The 20,146-nt window shown below is 51.2% G+C and overlaps 1 protein-coding gene across 1 annotated transcript; it reads right to left on the minus strand.

Annotated features, from left to right (window-relative positions):
* Positions 1–1,281: 1,281 nt before the first annotated feature.
* On the minus strand, positions 1,282–3,442 carry LOC149344281 (uncharacterized). The gene is made up of 8 exons (XM_089546232.1): positions 3,107–3,442; positions 2,668–2,845; positions 2,335–2,367; positions 2,174–2,233; positions 2,049–2,087; positions 1,928–1,975; positions 1,392–1,439; positions 1,282–1,327 (listed from the first exon to the last, which is right to left on the minus strand). Exons 1-8 carry the CDS (start codon positions 3,255–3,257, stop codon positions 1,282–1,284), a joined length of 603 nt encoding a protein of 200 aa, XP_089402358.1. The 5' UTR covers positions 3,258–3,442.
* Between the last annotated feature and the right edge of the window lie 16,704 nt (positions 3,443–20,146).

Consider the following 20,146-nt stretch of genomic DNA (forward strand, 5'->3'; position numbering starts at 1 on the left):
GAGGAGGCTCATAGAAAACAGTTTTGGTATCCTGGCCAGTAGGTGTCGTATACTGAAGAGACCCTTTCAAGCGTCAGAAGAAACCACTGAGAACATTGTAAGGGCATGTGTGGCGCTCCACAATTTTCTAATGAAAGACTCGGTGTCCTCAAGGACAACGTACAACCCTCCTGGATTTGTCGACCATGGAGACTGGGAGGGTAATGTCACAAATGGGGCATGGAGGAACGATAGTAGTGCCCTGCCTGGATGGACAGACCAGGGGTACCACTCTGCTCGGTAATTATTATTTCCAAGACAGCATGAAATCAATATTAGTTTGCATTTCCTCCTTCATTTACATTAAAGCAATTGAAGCTCATCAATAACAAACAGTGAAACCTTCAAAACATTTGATTTAATTTGATCATTTACCACAACATGACATAAGATGTTGCTCATTAGAGTTTGCATTAAGAATTGTAACGGTGCAAAAACATGCTTAGTGCATGTTTGGGTACAGCTTGCGGCAAGGAGTAAAAGACGCCCATTAGAAGCTGTGACATCAGTTATACAGGCAGAATAAGCTGAAGGAAAAGGATGAACATCTCGTGCATTTCTGTGTTACAGGACTGCATTGGAAGTAAGGGATAGGCTGGCATCCTACTTCATGAGTGACGGCCAGGTGCCATGGCAGGAAAGTGTCGTGACCCGTGCAGGACGGCAGGTAATTTCCGATAACAGGAAGCTGCTTGTCAGCATGCACAAACACTATCGTGTCGAAAGAAAGCCGAAATTGCTTGCTTTCAAAGAAAAATATTTTCAGACTGCTCGCAGTTTACATTTTGTTTAATTATACTGCTCCATTTCTGCTTCATACAGCAGCTTATGAATCTGGAATGTCACTTCGCATCTTTTTTTTTGTGGCAGCATCCTCAGCTTTGCAGCAATCCAATTTGCTGCCTCTTGACTGTCGTCTTTTGGGGCCGGCATTTCATTTTTTTTTTTTTCAAGCAGCGTGGCCGAGCAGCTCCCCAAAACATCTTTCACAGCTTCGTCAAAGCTGTCGGTCTGCCTTCTTTTGGTCCTGTATATAAATATATCAGCACAATGTTTTCTTGCAATCACTGATTATCATTCAAATCCTGCAGGAAATGTGAACCACACCAGTACCGAGAGGAAGGTCCATTCGATGCTCGCCTTTTGGCAGACCTGCAGGAGAGGCCAAATGCAGGACAGGACTCTAGAAATGCACTGTAAAAGTATGTCTGCTTCCAGTAAAAGAAAGTGTGCACAGCTTTCTCACCCTAGATCTGGGGGAGCGGCTCCTGCTTGTGGAGTTGAGACCCTGCTTCAAAAAAATGTTTGTTGTCGTGTCATATCCCGACACAAGAAAGTGAACACCAACTCACCCTGAAGAGCCAGCAGAACATGCCGCAACTTCTGATGTACTGGGGAGCCTATAGAAAAAATAAAAATTGTGCCATTCATGCCATGCAGAAAACATGTTGTCTACTTGCAATGCTATGAAAACGAACAAGACACATTACACTCATCTAGTACCCGAAAGCTTGGTTTCACACCTTGTTGCAGTTTTTGGGTGTGCAGTCATTAAATCTGACACTGAAAAGTTTGTGTTTGATTTAATGGTGCATAGGCAACTCGGCCATCATGCGCCAAACTCAAGACAGTGAAAAAATTTTTCTCGTACATTGCAATGCAGTGTTGAATGTATGATTCACTTGAAACTACAGACCAGCGGCGAGTCATGACAGCAACTAAGCCAAGATCTGTATGCACATAAAACTAATCCATTTCTATGGGAGTGCAGCATAACAGTGCAAAATAGTAGCGACCCACTATTAAACGTGAAAGGCTGGTGGAAAGGGTGTATTGATAAGGAACCTGCGATGCACCACAGCTAGGAAAATTGAAAATCCCCACCCACCTCAAATCATCTTCATCAGTGAAGTCGTCGTTGGGGCTATCAGTGTACCTGCATTATTAAAGGCATAGGATGTTGCTACTATTGGTGGATGATGACACCACAATTAGGACAGCTTACTTACATTTCTTGGAAAAGCACAGCAGCCGGGCTTGAGGCACAGCTGCACAGGTTAATGAAATGGCAATGCTGTACATAAACTGTTTCACTGCAGTAATCGTTATGGTAAGAAAACAATGAGGTGCACACCTGGGCACCAGTCTTGGACTCGAAGGGCTGTTTGATGCCAGCAAAGATTGCTGAATGCAGCTGCACAAAAGAACAGATGCAATTGCTTTCAGCGTAACTAGTTAAATCATTTGAAGCCTTATAAATTAAAGTTACACTTATGGAAACAAGACTTAGCGTACATGTCCTCTTGTGGGGGCACATTTGTTGAAGACCTGAAATGTGAAATGTGAGGTGTTTTGATGCAATCCCTGCAGATTTCTCGCCAGGAAAATAATGTGAAAATAATAACAATAGCAAAGCAATAACAATAGCAAAGCTACCAGCGCAGCTGAATGGAAAATACATTCTTAAAAACACAGAAGCTTGGGCAGTCAAAGCAGGTAAAAAGATATTAAACACGAAGAAGGCGGCTAAAAAAGAGTGGTAGGGCGGGTGACAGCAGTGAAGTTATCAATGCCAGGCTGGAGTTCGCGCAGATGGCTGCGCAACTAAGTGGTGTTTTTTTTTTTTACCTTTCGGCATAATGTGGCGTGTTCCTGAGAATTCCATCCACGATGTCGAAAAGTGTCCACTTCGTGTGGACCTTTCCGGCCTCTCCTCCGGCGCCACTTTTCCGGGCCCCCTCCGACGCAGACACAATTTTAAGCCAGCGATCTTTAACATTTTTAAATTTTGCGGCTGCTTGCGGTCCTGCAGAAATGTCACAGTTTATCACCAAGCAAGGTTGCAAAATAAAAAGATGAGCAACTTGTTTGAGCGCTCAAGCGGCGCTGTACAGCGCAGCCTAATACGACATGCGAACCGTTCAGGCAATATCACCAAGCCGAGATTCCACAACATTTGCTCCGCAGCACACCGCTTGAGCACTCTAAACAAGTGTGCTCACCCCTGCACATTCCTCCCGACGTGAACATTCAGCGGAAGCTCAGATAAAGAATGAAAACAACTCACCAGTCAGATGGAATGGTCTGCCGATTATCTCCCACCGGTTCATTTTGGCGTCCTTATCCTTGTATTCCGGGTGTGTTTTGTCGTATAAAAACGGGAATGCACGTACAGTCTCCAGAAACTGCTCCATCATGCTTTCTCGGCTCACATTCATTTTTCAAAGTCGCTGCTCACCAACGAGGAGAAAGCTCTTTGTCGCGGCTGGCTCGGAGCGCTCGATCGGGTCTAGCCGCCGCCGATTGAAGTTAACTTCGGCAGTCGCCAAGAGGTGGCGCTGAGCCGGACGTCTCTCATTGGTTCTACCCGCTCCGCGGCACGCGGCAAGCCGCCGAAAATGGCTCCTCGACCAATCCTCTGCGCGGCACGCGATCCCGCCGCGGCGGCAGGTTTCGCGGCAAGCGGCATGCCGCGCGCGTTTTGCCGCCAGTGTGTCCGTACCTTAAACGACACCCGCTACAGCGGAAACTAGTGACTCTGCCTCTTTCGCTGTGCTGCGCTTTTCTCTCTCTCTCTCTACTAACGTGGTAGCTAACGTCTCTGCCTCTTTCGCGGTAGACGCGCTTTTCTTTCTCTCTCTACTACCGCGGTAGCTAATGTCTCTGCCTCTTTCGCGGTATACGCGCTTTTCTTTCTCTCTGTACTTGTCTTTCCAGTTTCTACGGGAGGTACAGTACGAGAGCGATTCGCTTTCATAGACGGGCAACTTGTCCCTTTCTTTGCGCTTCGTGCGCCAGTCGCGACGTCCCATAGCGAGTGCGCAACGCTTCCGATGGGACCGTTCTTTCTTTCTCTCTGTTCGTGGGGGCAAGTCAGACCTTGCACGAGTCTTGATTTTCTCGCGCATCCGTTTGCCTTTCCGCTCGGTGTGTAGTTCGCCTCTACACGGCCTTTTGATTTTACGCCTACTAAGTGGCGTCATTTCGAATCGCGGCTTTCTATCGCGATAACTGTGCTTGGCTGAGCGCTTAGACGGTTTCTTCTTGGCAATTTTCTTGCCCCTGTCACTGCGGCCTCGTACAATCTTTCGCTCTTTGAGCCGTACACGCGCTTTCCTTCCATGGGAGCGCGGTTTCTCCCGTGAATGCAGCGTAAAGCGAGAGCCCGCATGAGAGCACGTGCCTTTGCGCGTCTCGCTCTCTCTGTGCTGGCGGCAAGATTCACACTTGTCCCGCTCCTTAATTTTTCGCCTCCCGGGCAGCGCTCTCTTGGATCTCGGTTGGGTGCCTTGGTGCACTTTTCCGCGCGAATGTTTGCACGATTTCTTTTTGCAGTTTATTCTACTGCCCAGACCTATGTGCCCCGACACACTTATGCGCTTTGCTTTGCGCGATAGTAATGCCTCGCACATTTCTTTAGCTCTGGTTCTGACGCTAGTTTCAGGGCTGACAACGTGACTGACTTTACTGAAGTCATTTTGCCGGCGACGCTGGCGCTTCCGATGGTGGAAACCCGTTTTCGCGTGTTTGCCCTTTCTCTCTTTTCGGCGGCGCCTGTCTTTCTTATGCCTGCCTTTCATCTTTCGGCGCCACCACTCTTTCTTTTGCCTGCCTTCCATCGTCTTTCGGTGACAGCTCTCTCTCTTGAGCCTGCCTTTCCTCTCCTTTCGACGGCAGCACTGTTTTTCTTGTTTCGCTATCACCTTGTGGTGATAGCTCACTTTTCGGAACTGGCTGTTACTTTCCTTCCGGTTGCAGCTCTCTTTCTCGTGCTTTCCTATCATTTTCTCCTGAGGAAGCACATGCTGCTTTCGTCGCCTAGGTTCCTGTTCTCTGACAATGTCACTATGATTCTCAGCCGATTCACGTGCGCTACCTAAATCAGACCTGTCTTTGGCGCCTTCACTAAGTTCCTCAAAGCTGCGTTCTTCCTTGTCAGCGTCACTGAGTGCGCATTCGTCCTCATCTTTCTCGGACGGGCTGACGTCTACCGCCCCTATGTCGTCTGGAACGTTCTGTTCTCCACTGTCGTCCAGCACCTTAGTTTCTTCAGGCGCAGACGAACCAGTATTTTCTACTGACATTACTGCTGACACGCAGCTCTCGTCATGCTCCTGACGCGTTTCAGCCAATTTCGGATGAGGGTCGGCTCTGCACTCAGTCGCGGTGTTCCCGCTACTGCAGCTGCTTTCTGGGAAGTCGCAAAGCTCAGAGCAGTGCGAAAGCACGGGACTCGTTTCGCATTCCTCGCCAGAGACACTAACGCACCACTCAGCGTCCGCAAACTCTCCATGCGCCTGCTTTCGTTGATCGTAAGTGTCGGGTTTCTGCATTTCTGCCGAACGCGCTGCACAACACGGTGTGCCGACCTCATCTGCTTCGCTTGCGTCGGCGCAGGCGTTTTCATTCATGTCCAGACGGACGTCCTCTCTGCCCTGTTCGGCAACTTCTCCTGCTTTCGACACGCTAGGAGATTCGCTTTCCGGTAACTCCGCCACAATTTCAATGGGCGAGACCTCTGTAACTGCATCGTCCGATGCTGTGACTACCTTTTCCGATCGTATAGAGGCTTTCTCAGTTGGCGAATGCGGGGCAGTTCCCACTGTTACAGCAGCAGTTACATCTGCCACGTACGGACTACGTTCCTCTGTGCCGCACTGGCAGTGCTGCTCCACAGCGACGCACTCTACCTCTGTGTCACGATCATCCGACCCTTCAGCATTTTCGAGCCACTCTAAAATGTCGGCTTTAAACTGGTACGGGAAATCGTTAAACGATGGAGTGCTATTCTCTCGCAGGTACCTTTGGCGAAGGTCCAGCGGTGACACGTTATATCTCGCCAGTAAGAAGCTTTTCAGCTCATCGTAGTCCGCCAAGCCGCCGTCCAACAGGCGCTTGACAACGTCATACGCTTCGCTGGAAAGCAGGGCTACCAACTTCTGTGCCCAACCATTCCGCTCAACGCGCTTTCTCTCGCAGACGCGCTCGAACTCCGCAAGATATTTCGCCATATCTTCGGCGATCACGAAGGGCTGCGGCCTGTCTCTCAGCTGATGACCGTTGGTCTTACGCAGAGCGAACAATGTTCTATCTCTCTCATAAAAGATCTCGTGTGCTTCAAACTCCAGGTCCATCAGTTTATTAGCGCGAGCACGTCGTTTATTCTGAAGCTGCCTCTGTTTTTCTGCCTCCTCGCGCTCACGGCGTTTTTCGGCCTCCTCGCGCTCACGGCGTCTTTCGGCCTCCTCGCGCTCACGGCGTCTTTCGGCCTCCTCGCGCTCACGGCGTTCTGTGATCTCTTCCCAGGCCTCATTGGCTTCCTCAGCCGTTACATTCTCCTTTCGCATGATCTCAAGAATCGCATGCTTTCGTTTTGCGGGGCCCAAATCAATGCCCAACTCTTCACAAATTCCGATGAGTTCCTTCACTTTGAAGTTCTCCATCGCGCACAATAGCCTCTTGTAGTTTGCCCTTTTCTTAGAATTCCCTTGCCGTTCACTACTATAGCACTACTAGTACGACACGCGCAAGTAATTCTTTCCAAAACGGCTCGTTTACTCCCTCTGCACCAGCTTTCGTTTCAAAGCGCTCCGACTTGGCTCGAAACAGCAAAGCTCTCTCCAGTGCAACACACCGCCCTACTCTAAACTACAATCACGTGTGCTAGAGCAGTCTGGCGAATTGAGGGGAAAACATCAGGCACTCACCGCGCCGAGGTAGCTGACGCCGGTCGATCCCGCAGCTGCCATCCACTGTTGGGACTTAGGCATCCCACCGCTGCCTCCACTGTTGGGTCTGGGTGTCCGAGCCAGGAAACGGTCGAGGCGACGGTGAGTAATAGGACGTTTATGTACAGTATGTACAAGGGATTTTACATGATACGAGGGCCAAGAGCACCACGGGCTAGCACAAAGAAGAAGAGCGGCCCCGGCGGCGAGCGTAGCTCCGGCGTGATGGCTCTTCTGCTGCCCGTCTGCTGCTCGGGTTCAGCGCGGCTCCGTTTTTATAGCCGCTGGTAACGGTTACGGCAGCCAGCCGTTCAAATCCTCCAATCACTGGTCACCGTTCAAATTAGACCAATGGTCGAGAGCCGGCGAGCGTCGGAGAGGTTCGCACCGACGGAGAGGAGGAGAGGAGGAAGGGTCCGTGTCGGCGCCGCGGCGGCGGGATGAGTCACGCTGCATGTCGCGACTTGTCCGAGAAAGTCTGGGCCTGCTTTGAGCGTCGGCGAGCGCGCAGCGCTTGTTTAGACAGGCCCGCCAGCGAAATGTGGGCGCCGGCACGACAGCAGCGACTTGTTTCTGAAGAGGACATATTCGTCGCTCGTGTGTTCTCTTAGAGGAGCTCAGATTGGAGCTCAGTGTTCGATGAGATCGGTGATCATTAGCAAGGCTAGCGGTTGCGAGCTATGCCCATACCGTATTGCGATCTTATCGACTTCTGTGTCAAAAAAAAATGTATATTCGTCCTTCAGGGAAGGAAATGGCGCAGTAAGTGTCGCAGTTACCGTTGGACACCTCAACCGCGCCGTGAGGGAAGGGAGGAAGGTCGGAGTGCAAGGAGAAGAGAGGAAGAGGTGCTGTAGTGGAGGGCTCCGGAATAATTTCGACCGCCTGAGAACCTTTAACGCGTACTCACATCGCACAGCACAAAGTGAGTACAGAGCAGCTCGTAGAAGCGGCAAGAGAGAGGAATAAGTAAGGCGGAAGTGCATGTTCGCATTACCTGCGCAGGGCAAATAAAATAAAAGAAAGAAAATCCGAAGCTAAATATAGCTGATGAAACAGCCTCTTTCAATGGGCGACACACTGTGTTAGAAACGCCCACTCATACTCCCGCTGCCAAATCAGGCGTGAAAGCGTGCAGTTGTGCAGAGTAAAGATCAAGCGCCAGGGCTCTTCTGGAAGTAAGGAAGCGAAGGAAACACGCAGCGAGTATCAAAAGGGGAGCCCCACAAATCAACAGCGATTCGATTGATGGCGCCAGCGGCGGCAGCTTCGGTGTTTTCCCAAGCCGCCGCGCTGTGTCCGAAGGCGCCAACGACGCCGGCACAAAGCAAACACCCGCCAGCTTCACGTTTTCCTTTTCCTTTTCTCTTTTTTTTTTTTTGCTGTTTTCGCCTCGGGAAAAGCCTCTTTTCGGCTGTTTCAAGCGCGCTGCGGGCGGTGAACGTCTTTGAAGGAATCAGGCGTAGGCGCCCTACGTCACTCGTTTCGTTTCCGCAACCTTTCGTGTTTTTTGTTTTCTTCCTTTCTCCGCGGATAGCACCGCCGTTGCGAAGGTTCGCGCCAGCGGCGCGATTTCGTGGCGATTTCCGCTGTCACTCAGCGTCTCTCACTTGTCGGGTCATGCGTTGTAGGGGCAGACGCGCAGCAACAAAGAAAATGCGTACAGCCTCGCCGCCGGCGCCACCTCGTTGTCGGGGCTGCCCCCTTTAAAACCATCTCCCTCGAAAACTCTGTGCCCCCCCACCCTTTAACGTCCAAGGCAGACACGTGGCCTTCGCCTTGCTCCGACGCCCGAGCCCCCCTTCGCTTGTGCGTGCGTGCGTTAGCGATTGTGCGTGCGCACTGGCGCGCACATGCTACTAGGCACGGCCCCGATGCGCGGCGCGTGTGATTGTTTCGCTTGCTTCTCGCCCCCCGCGATCTGCCCCTCTTCTTCCCTTGTGTTGTTCTTGGAGTCCTCAAATCCGGCCGCGTGTTGCTCTTGGACATTTCATCTCGAGCTGCGTGGAGGGAACGCTGAAGCGTTTTCCGTCTTGCTTTTCGCCGCCTCCTTTGGATGCTGTAAAGCCGAAGCATTTCCAACGTACGCCCTCCTTCCTCGCTATGTGAGCCGCTTTTTCTGCCTTTTCGTTGGCGCTCTTTGAGCGACCTGCTTTCGAGTGTCTGTTTACTTTGCCTCGTTTTGTTTCTTGTTTTTTTGTAGCCGGAGAAAGGAACAGTGGCGAATTACTGCGTTATTCTTTTTTATTTTTCTCGCCTCAGCATGGCTAGTTCTCAGTACGTGCGCCTGTGCTTTCTTTCTCCGGGCTCCAAATTCCTCGAAGATATAAGGTTAAAGGGCGGCTGCTTGTGGAGAGGGTTCCTCTACGACCGGCTCTTTTCCCACAGCCTCGCGACAGGAGGGCGAGTATTTTTGCGCCCTTCTTTGACACTTGTTCTCTTCGGCGAATGTTGTCCTATGTTTTGCTCAATGTCCTGAAAAGAAAAGCATCTGGACACATGTTGCATGCGGGGGATACTGTGGGTTTCTTGCATTTCTTGGCTCACTCGGTTTTCTCAAGCTTTCCTCTTAGACGCACACTAAGGACCTATTGGGATAGGGGGAGGGGTGTTGCTCTTATCGTGAGTCTCTAAGCTTTGTTCCCGTACCCCAAAACAATGTAAGAATGGCAAATACCCGTTTTCTGTGTTCTACTTGCATTGGTACATTTGCTTTCTGTCTTTTTTTTTTTCTTACCTTTTTTCAAGCACATTTTGGACGGTTCTCACCAAGGAGTTTGGCTTGAACGTGGAGGCGTAGTAATAGTAAGTACATCCACGCCCAGAATTCATTTCATCCGGGATTTTTGCGTGCGTCAGTGATCGCGTCGTCGTTAGAAGGCCCTGAGCGTTTCTCTTGATCATTTACTTATTATCAGCCTCGTACTTCTTATTTTTGTCTAACACTTCGCCATTGCATGAATTTCTACTGAATCCCCCTCTTAAGCCAGGTTGCTTGACAGCAGTGTATGAATTAAGAACGCTTTTGCTTCTCTGCGCGGTACCCTACTTAATCGGGCAAAGGCTTTTCCTGGCTACTTTCATATCATGCCTGTCGCACGAAAGCTGTCCGATCTATTCGCGAATTTGAAGGTTGGCCTTGAGCAACACCAAAGAGAGAGCCGGAAGAACTTTCCATCGGCTCGCACGTTATTTTGTCTGTGTGTTTGTTTTTCGAGATTTTGAGGCTTGTTCGTTTTCTTCCAAGTATTCTGGGATTCAACGAATATCGAACGGTGTTATTCGTGCAGCTTTATTTGTCTGGAAAACGGAACCTCCCAAAGCCGGCTGTGGTTTCTCGACTTTGCATTGGAAACATCGTTGCAAGATAAGCGAATACCTTCGTCATTGCAAGCGGCGAACTTCAGGCTTTTCGCTCTTCTGTTAGTGATTGAGCATATATATGGCCTCATTAAAAGCACCCCGCAGAGTGAAAGAAACAAAAAACAATAAATTAAATAAGCGTGCTGAAAACAATCCGTGTCAGTCGCTGCTGTTTAGGTGCTCACGAGGGACGAATAAGGAATTGAGCGCACTTGACGAAAAAAAAAATGTAGTAAACACGACAAATGAACAGGAAAGCAGGGTGTTTTCTCTAGCCTTCTTCATTCGCTATATCCTCCGGTCTGCATGCTGTCGAACTTGCTGCACCCGCTGACCAAGACTGACACGGTTGTGAATAAAGCATTCACCGAATTCATGGATCAGTATCCTGAGTATAGAGTGGGGGTTGTCCAAGGGGAGGACGTGTAGGCCAACGTGAAGCAGAATGGAGGGAAGGGAGACCAGAAATAATCGGCTTGGGGGTTTTAAGCCATGCGGGTGATCCCGGACTTACTTGCAGGCTTCACAAAGGGCCTCAAAAACGTGCAACACGATGGAATGCGCTCACCGCGAGCGCTTCCTTTTGGTCAGTCACCGCGAATCGACTGTAAGCTCTGAAACTCGAAAAATGATCAGACTGCAGGTTGCTGCCAGGGTGTTCCCGCCCCACTAAAACGTCTCGTTCGGCACCTCCGAGCGGCTTTATTAAAAACCCCGAGCGCACTCCCAACACTGCGGTTACGATAGCGAGAGCATAGGTAAAAATACTTCGTCTGGGAGCCTGATGCCGCGCCTTTACACTGAAGGGCGTTCATTTTCCTAACAACGATAAATTCGCAGCATAAAGGGTACTCAAAGCATACGCGCTCATAACTGTACCTCGACCAGCTGCGCTGACTGCGTGTTTATGAAAACGGCGAAGTAGGACCTCATTCAGGTGACTGAGAATTAATGTCGCGGTCAACCCAGTTACACAGCCGCGGATTTGTTTGTATATAACGTGTGGCAGCTCTCAGTTGGTGGCAGAGTGCACATATTACGGGCGGCGTGTGCTGGTTTCAGCATCCGTTTGGCTTTTGCTTTTCTAGGGAATGGCGCTTGTCGGTATTAAGGCCGAGCGAGGAGGTCTGTCACTCTCTCTCTCTCCTGCTCTCCCTGGTATTAATGTCCGAGGGCGCAAGAGAGACGTGCCTCATCGTCGGGCGCTACCGTCATCCGCCACCGACAAGAGCGCCTCCGCTTGGCAGCATGTCCCGCTCCGGCAATGGCCGCTGCCGGTTCGAAACTTTTGACAAAGGCTGTACGCCCTGCGTCAACGGACATATAAAATGGTTTTTTGAGAATTCGAGGTTATTCAAGAATTCAAATCTATTAAGCTTCTCGACAAAGTATGCGAAGTGTTTTTGCACTAACACTTAAAATGGTGACGTAATCGTCGATAAAAAAAAATGGCTGAGGCTTAGCTAAGGTTAAGCCTAGTCAGATGCGAAGCATATTGATGGTTAGGCTTGGTAATACATGGCTTTCCTTGGTTGACGTTCATCCCGCTCTTCATCGGTCTCTGTGCCACGCTGAAGCTTTCGCTTCTCGTTCAAATCAGCCCTGCTTCTAGGCGGCATCCCAACACCTGGCCGCCTCGTAAGTGCCCGGAGAGCGAGGCAAGCTCAGCTTTACACCGCTGCTGTAGCGTCACGTGGTCAGCTGCAGCGCCTCTGATGTGGAGCCTCCACCGCCGCGGCCATGGAGGAAGGAAAACTAAGGAGAGGCCCTTCGTATTCCCAATGCATTGACCAGAATGTGGCGGAAGTGACGTCAAAATTTAGTCTTAAAAAGTCGGGCCACTAGCAACGTTGTCGTTGTTGCTAAGAAAACTCGGGCCACTAGCAACGGCGTACGGCGTCGTTAGCGTCGTTGTTGCTAGGGGCCCGAGTGTTTCTCGGTGGTGGTGGACGAGCTTTCGGCACGGTGTGTTCGGCCTTGCGTGTTAAAGTCTACATCTCTGGCGTCGTGACGTTACGCACGCATCTAAGATTGCTTTTAAATGCAGCAAATAACCCCTCATTCGATATTTTGTTCGTCAAGCTTGATGTCGTTACGCGGAGCGATCGATGCGTTGAAATGAATCTCGCGAAAAGGTGGCACTCTGGAACCGCGCTTCGACACGCGAAGAAGCGTTGATTGTTTTGATCAGAAAACTTTCGCACCTCATTAAACAGCACAGAAACATGAAGCCGCTCTCGGTGATGCTGTGCTGCGTTTCGAAGGCCACACGGCGGGTGTACGGTAGGCCGAGGAGGATGGTGAGCTGAGCTATAAGCGGCGCGCAATGTCTTTCTGACTCAAAAACGGCCGTCTCAAAAACACTCTGACGACGCAGCGAACGCAACTACGCACACATTCAGAAGTTTCTATCGAGCGACGCGTCGCTACCCGAGCCGCGCGCGTTCTCCGCCCCGTAGCTCGGTGGAGAAAGGAGATAGTGAGGAGAGCCGAGCCAACTTCCGGTTGCAAGGTTGCTTCACAAAAAGTGACGTCAGAGCCTCTCCTTATTTCTTTCCTTCCTCCATGGCCGCGGCTGACCGCGCGAGCCGGCAGCCCGTCTCTCCTCTGCTGTGACGTCATGTTGTCACGTGGTCAGCCGCCGCGCCTCTGACGTGGTGCCTCCACCGCCACGGCCGACCGCGCGAGCCGGCAGCCCATCTCTCCTCTGCTGTGACATCATGTTGTCACGTGGTGTCACGTGGTCACGCTAAAGGTCGATGGTAGCTCCACCGCCGCGCTCGACGGGCTGTAGTGTAGCTCTAGTAATATGCTTCGCATAAAACTGCAACGATTTTTAGACTTCTCTTCACTGCCTTGGAGAAGTGCGGACAAACTCGGCAGTGACGTCATTGTTGCCGAAATTTCAGATGTCTGCTGGTCACGCCTGCATACGGTTGTGCGTCGTCAGATGGCGCCAACAAAGCATCATGTGCACCACCTTCGATGGCGTCGGTTTTCTTCCATGAAAAAACCGTTTCTTCGCTGGAAACGTAATGCCGTCGTACATGACGTCATTATCGGGGCCTCTGCCCGTTTCTGTGCACTTCAGAGAAGCCTTAACGCCGACGCCGCTTTATTCGGCGATTACGCCACCATTTCAAATGATAGCGCAAAACGATTTAGCATGCTTTACCTGCATGTTTCGCACATTCGGCAGCCTTAAACTCATCGAATTCTAAAACCTCTTCAGTTACCTCTTGAGCGCTCTGTACGTGGCACGTCGCGGCAACTAGCGTAATGGGCGTAAAGTATTCGGAACGCGCGAAATGGTCTCATGATCGTGAGCACGAAAGCAAAGGGGACGACGAATTGTCACTGGCAGCACTGCGAAGAGCTGTTAGCTCGCGGCATTTCGCCCGGCGGCGGCGCATCACTTCCGTGATTTCCCTGCCACGGGGCTTCCCCTTTGGCGTCCCTGAACTAAACCGTGCTTACGCCTTCCTCGTCCGAAGCCGCGTTGATAAGTAGATCATGTTGCAAGTCCAGTGGCGTGAGGCTCATTCTTCGCTGCAGCAATGAAAACAGAACTTGAGTGGCTACGGCAGCGAACAATCAAAACCATCACTACAAATTTCAGCAGCTTATGTTTTATATAAAGCTTGCGCAACGCGACTCCCTTGTTACCAAACCGCTAGCTACGTTTGGACGAAGCCGACCTTTCCGCATGTGGCAGAACGCGGGATACAACCCAGCTTCACTAAACACAACTGGATATAACCTAACAAATCGACCTACCCCATTTCGAGATCCAGTGCATAGATCCCATGAAACCGAGCCCCAACGGCGGATGCATTCGACGCATGAGAAGAACAGAAGGTCCTCGTTATTCGCTTCGAGAGATCCGGGGGAAGCGTGACTCGATGTGTGTCCGTTTGTTTCACTTTTGCTCGCGCATATTTCTTCGCGCGGGCTCACGCGAACAGGTCGTGGAGAGCGCACTGCAATAGCCGAGTGGCGCGCGATTATCGCCTCATTAACTCCGATACGCACTGCGCGCGCTAGCTGACGCTGCACTAATCTGCTAGCCTCCCTTCCCCCTCGCCGTTATTACCGTCCGCCGGTATGGCAGGATAGGAGCCAAATTTGCGTGAAAACCTGTGCCCCCACGCATAACCGCAGTTCCGCGCGGCTATATTGTACGTCCGCTGCCTACGCAGCCCGCGCGTGCGGCGCTAGCGGCAGCGGCGGGCATTAAGAAGTAGGGGAGAAAAAAAGGGGAATAAAGTGGGGAGGAAGGGGAGTGGAGTTTCTCGGCCGCGGACATGGCCCGAATGATTCCCCGGCGCAGGTATATCTATAGGCGCCGGAATAGGGAAGCAGCAGTGTGTACGGGGGCGGCCGCCTATGTAATCCCCGGGAAAACGATTATTTCCCGACCCGGCCGGGCGTAAAAGAGCCGCGAAGGGAAGATGCGCTCGTTCGGCCCGTCTGACTACGCGGCGTTTTGCTTTTTATGCGTGCCGCAGGATTGGCGTATGTGCATGTGTGCGCGCTCCCTCCCCCCCCCCCCCCCCCCCCCACACACACACACACTCTTTTCGTACACCGCGCGTGCGCACTCCGTTTGCACACTTTATACGCTCGCCTCTCTTCAATATATGGCGAATTCGCTGTCGGGCGTGTGCCGGTACCGCAGCGCCTTTTAACGGTCGGCCCTATACGGCCGGTCGAGCCACGCCCTGCGGGTCTCCGCGCCGTGTCAGCGCGGACAGACCGCGCGGTCCGCGCGTTATTAAACGGCCCGTTAAGCTTGTCGTTTAGTTTTGCTTTACTTGTGCAGGGCTTCCAACCAAGTTTGCGAGAGCTTTTCTGGCGCCTGAACGAAGCGTAGAGAAGGGAGTTGCCGCTTGTTCCGATTGCTCTCCCTACCGCGCCTCAGAGCGGCAGGGAGGAAGAGGGGGAACGCGGAGCTCTCGCTTTGTTTCCCGCTCTAATGAAGTCCCGGCACCGAATCTGCCCCCTTGTTTGGCGCTCACTCGGTGTCTGCGCCGGCGTAGCTTCGCGTGTGTGTGTATACGTGTCTGTATCTCGTGTGCCTTGTCCCCCGTGGTGGCGTGGCAACGTTTTCTCTATTGCGAGCTGGCCTGGCCTATCTGTCTGTGGGCTCCTCTCCTCTTCTCCCTTCCTTCCCCTCGCTCTCGGAGGCACCTGCTGCGCCGAAATAAGCGTTGGGTCTCGACCTCCGACGCCCTAACGCAGTGCGGCGACTTGCTGAGAATTGAACCGACGCTTTGGCGACTGTTGTAATGGTTGAGTCTAAGCCTGGTGGCCCATGGAACACACTGCAAAAGAAAGAAAGAAAGAAAGAAAGGAAGAAAGGAAGAAAGAAGGAAAGAAAGAAAGAAGGAAGGAAGGAGGGAAAGAAGGAAATAAATACATAAATAAACAAATAAAGAAAGAAAGAAAGAAAGAAAGAAAGAAAGAAAGAAAGAAAGAAAGAAAGAAAGAAAGAAAGAAAGAAAGAAAGAAAGAAAGAAAGAAATACGGAAAGAAATAAGGAAAGGAAGAGAGAAAGAACGAAATAAACGAAGAAAGAGAGAAAGAAGGAAAGAAGGAAGGAAGCAAGGAAGGAAGGAAGGGCGACCAAAGGACAACCGCGAGGTATGAGGATTGCTCATTCTAGCTCAGAATTATGGCAAGGGTGACAGCTGGGCTGACGTAATTTCACACGCTGTCTTTCAAAGCATTTTTACTGTGCGTGCATATGTGTTGCGTATTAACTCTATTAGCAATAACTGATTTTAACTCCTTGCTGTTTGCAAGATCTGGTTTTTTTATTATCTTGTAGAATGTGTATGGTATTGGTGGTGCTGATTCAACGACGGATTGCGTTACCGGACGATCTGTTATGTGCTGCAGAAAGCCAACACAGCGAATGTCCCTGTACGCTCTCTCCGAAGATCATTTCCATAAAAGAACAGTTCCACATACTTACTCTAGTGCGTTCAGAGAACAGGCCCAAGCGTCACACAGCTTTGCGGTGTAGATGATGATGGGCTTTCCGCGCAGGTCGGCTTCAAAGAAATTTGAAGCCGACCCGGTTGGGTACGCATGTACCGGCTTCTCCCGGTCAAATGTACGTGCATCAGTCAAGCGCCGTCGTATTAGCGTATGCGTCTCGTGGAGCATTGTAATACTTCGTCGGCCTGTGTACATTCGCAGGGCACTGCACATTTCAAATAATGTGGGTGTCCATCTGTTTTCTGAACCACCAGTCTAGTTTATCAGCCCCGTAACAAGTTGACCCGAGAACTAATGCCGGCATACTATCAGAGCAGTTACTGTTGATGGCGCATGATGGTCTCAGCATGATGTGTTTGGCGCATGATGGCCTCAGTTGCCTATGTGCCATAAAACCCAACACAACACAACACGACGTTGATGCATCCAGCTGCCACGCTTGCTGGAGAGGTGCAGTTTCTGCCGGCTAGGGGAACTTTGTCATTAATGGAATTATGATTTTCAAATATTTCCGCCTATCTTGTCTGTTACCATTGTCTTGTATATTTGCTATTGTGTCTAAATAAAAACTAGAAGTGAGCCTGCCCAATGGTAGTCTTCTTGAGTGATTTTCTCTTTCTTTTGTTAGCGCAGTGCTGCTTGCAACTGTCTTTCCACCTCTCGGCTTGTCCACCTTAGGCCGCGTTCTCAGCTAGAACGCAAGTACTCGCGCATTGAGCTTTCGGAACAGTGCTTGAAGATCTAGCGACATATATTCCAAGGGGTGATCGGGGAGGATATTCTGTTTGCACGATGCACTATCGTCATCAAAAGCCTGACTACGCCCACTGCAGGGCAAAGGCCTCTCCCATGTCTCTCCAATTAACTCTCTCCTTTCCCAGCTGCGTCCACCGTATCCCCGTAAACTTCTTAATCTCATCCGCCCACCTAACTTTTTGCCGCCCCTTGCTACGCTTGCCTTCTCTTGGAATCCACTCTGTGACCCTTAAGAACCAGCAGTTATCTTGCCTTCGCATTACATGCCCTGCTCAAGCCCACTTCTTCCTCTTGATTTCGACTAGGATGTCGTCAACCCGCGTTTGTTCCCTCACCAACTCTGCCCGCTTCGGGTCTCTTAACATTACACCTATCATTTTTCTTTCCATAGCTCGCTGCGCTGTCCTTAACTTAAGCTGGACAGTTTTCGTTAGCCTCCACGTTTCTGCCCCATAGGTGAGATGCACTACAGTTAAACATTTTTTTGCGGTAAACAAAATGAAACGAATGGGCTTTTCCCACGTCTAATTTCGCGCGTAAAAGTGGAGAGGGTTGGGGGCTCCCCCTCTTAACCCTTTCGAGCTCTACGTACACAACTGCGTGGATTGTGAATTAGTTGCATTTTAGGGGAGTGTGCTATAGGTAGCGGAGATTTCTTTGTTTCAGATAAATTTAGCGCTGCTTATATCTCAACTGGCGTGCTTTTTCGGGATAGCTAGAGAACGGAGTAAATAATAGGTTTCAAAACACTGAGAATGCAGCACGTTCTTATACGTACTTCTGCAGAATGCTAGAAAGAGGGTAGGCAGATGGTTCTTGACACTCATGAAATGAACAAAGGAAGAGAAAGCCTCAGGGTGCTCACGGTGGAATAGCTTTGTCAGCTGTAGTAATATAATTTTTTTTCCGTGTTTCTAGCATAATGTGTGTCTTTGAAGCAAGACAAGAGATACCCCTGATCCGTCGAGTACTCATCTCACAAATCGCGGTAGCTCAATGCCATAATCTCCACCCGTTGTGACACTTTCTAAATGCAAAGGGAAAAAAAAAGATCGTCGGCGTTTTGGGTTGCGAACCTGTCTGGATTCCTTGATGCCTGCATAGGCGATCTGAGGCTTGGGAAAATTTTTGGGAAGTGAAGGAGCCGCCTTTGTTAAGGGCACCCGCTCGGTCTTGACTTAACCCCTCGAGACTTAGAGGCCGCGTTTACAATCGCTCCCTCTTTCAATCAGCTCTTCAGCTTACCGGCGTATTATCGTATCGGTGTCAACGGCTGGCCCGTTCTCTCCTTCCAGCTTTTAATTTGGCTCGGCCGCGAGGTCAGTGCGTTGCTCGCACGCGCCGATGAGCGACTGACCGCACACTCGAGAGTTGATCGCGGCAGCTGGCTCAACAGCTGCGCTCTCTTTTGTCGGAGAAGAGGCCGGCTTGAGCGACCCGCATGGTTGCGACACAGAAAGGCCACGATGAGGGCTGGCCTCACGATGGCAAAAAGAACAAGCTCGAGAGGGGGGGTGGGGGGGGGGGGGGGGGGGGGGGGGGGGGGGGGGGTCGAGTTAGGGCCCCGCTGGTTAAACACTGCTCGCCGGCGCGCGTGGCTGCCTCCTCCTCGGCGTCGCCAACGGCCATGCTTGCTCGCATGCACCGCGACGCCGGCAGCGACCGAAGCCCGCGGGAGCCGCAAAAACCATTCGCCGTTTTCTGCCGGCTCAGACGTCCTGATGGGATTTCGGCGGCAGTCGTACTGGTCCCTCCCTCCCTCTCTTTCCCTGTTTGTTTTTTCTTGCTCGCTCGCTTTCTCCGCTTTCCGCCTGCGTCTCTCTCTCTCTTTCCTCCCTGGACTCCTTTTGCGCACGCATGGCTCGGAGGAGACTAGTGAGACGACACTTACTTCTTGTCTTCATTTTTTGCTCCGTTTTCTTCTTCGCCTTTTCCTTTTGCCGGAGTCGACCCCAACGAAGATACGCATTGAGACAGATTCGCTCCCTAACCGTGCCGAGCAGATCTCTTCCCTCTCGCCCAGAGGCAGCCGCTGACGCTACGAGGGAAAGAAGAAAAGAGGTTTTGGAGGTGGGGGGAAGCGAAGATCCAATTTGCGAAATTCCGACTTGACCGCCCCGACGCCGCCGCCGCGGTATCGGCACGCTCGTGGCTTCCTTCCGAGTCAACCGGCAGCGGAGGACTTGTGCGCACCGGCGGCAAGGGTCGTGGCTTCGACAGTAAATAAAAGGGTGGGTCGCCGCGATTCTTTATTCGCGGAATTGCAGCAACGCCGTGATCGGATGCGATTGACTAGCAACAAGAACACACAGAGCAGTGCACGGACTGCGTTCGCTCGAATAAAGGGCGTAAGGCACTCGGTTGCGACGCTATGCAAGAGAGAGAGAGAGAGAGAGATTAAATTGTCTTAATGTAAGAATATTTTCCACGATAGAAAAAACTTAGCCGAAATCGAGGGGAACAGGGCAGGATGGGAGCTGTTTTAGGCGACGACGCTCGGCGACTTGCGTATCGCTGACAGCCATGGATGCTTTCAGCGAAAGGTGGTCACCCAAATATCAGGCGCTGTCATTTTCTTCGGTGCCCTTTTTTGACTCCAGGACAACAAAATGCTTCCAGCCTACGCAGCCTCAGAAGGCTCACTCAGAAATGACGGCGGGTACACAGGCGACTCTTGGTTCGAACAGGAAAGGATCCGGAGTGTGAGCATTATAATATACTTCGCCCCACTTTTTTTAATGTGTTCATTGAAAACACTGTGACGGAGGAGGCATACAACGGGATTTCGGCGAAGCTGCAATAGCAGGTGGTTTTTGCCTTTCGGTTTCCATTGGTCTATGAATTTGGTTTCGCCGTCACTTCATCATTCTGCTCCTTGAAGGCAAAGGTGGCCAGCATATAAAAGTTGGGTAGGTGGAGGACTAGAGCCTTCTGGTGGGTGGGGGCTTCTGGAGGTGGGAGTTGGTGGAGAATAGAGATAGATGCGTGGCTGGGTGGTGCGTGGAGGAGAAATGGGGAGGTTGGTAGAGGGCGGCACTTCTGGAGGGGGAGCCTTCACTCCTGTGCTCTCACACGCCGACGCCGCAATGGTCTGGAGGGTGATGGTGGATGGAGAGTGCAGCTGGGTGGTTGTAGGTCGGCTTCTTTTTAAGCATCTGGGGGACTGGAGGGGGGCGCTTCTTTTGATAGCAGGATTCGCTCCTTTGCTCTCACAGGCCGACGTCGCAATGATCTGGAATCTGGAGTGGGTTAACAAT

Source organism: Amblyomma mixtum, chromosome 5 (genome assembly GCF_055824585.1).
Source record: "Amblyomma mixtum isolate Tamu chromosome 5, ASM5582458v1, whole genome shotgun sequence".
Lineage (NCBI taxonomy): Eukaryota > Metazoa > Arthropoda > Arachnida > Ixodida > Ixodidae > Amblyomma > Amblyomma mixtum.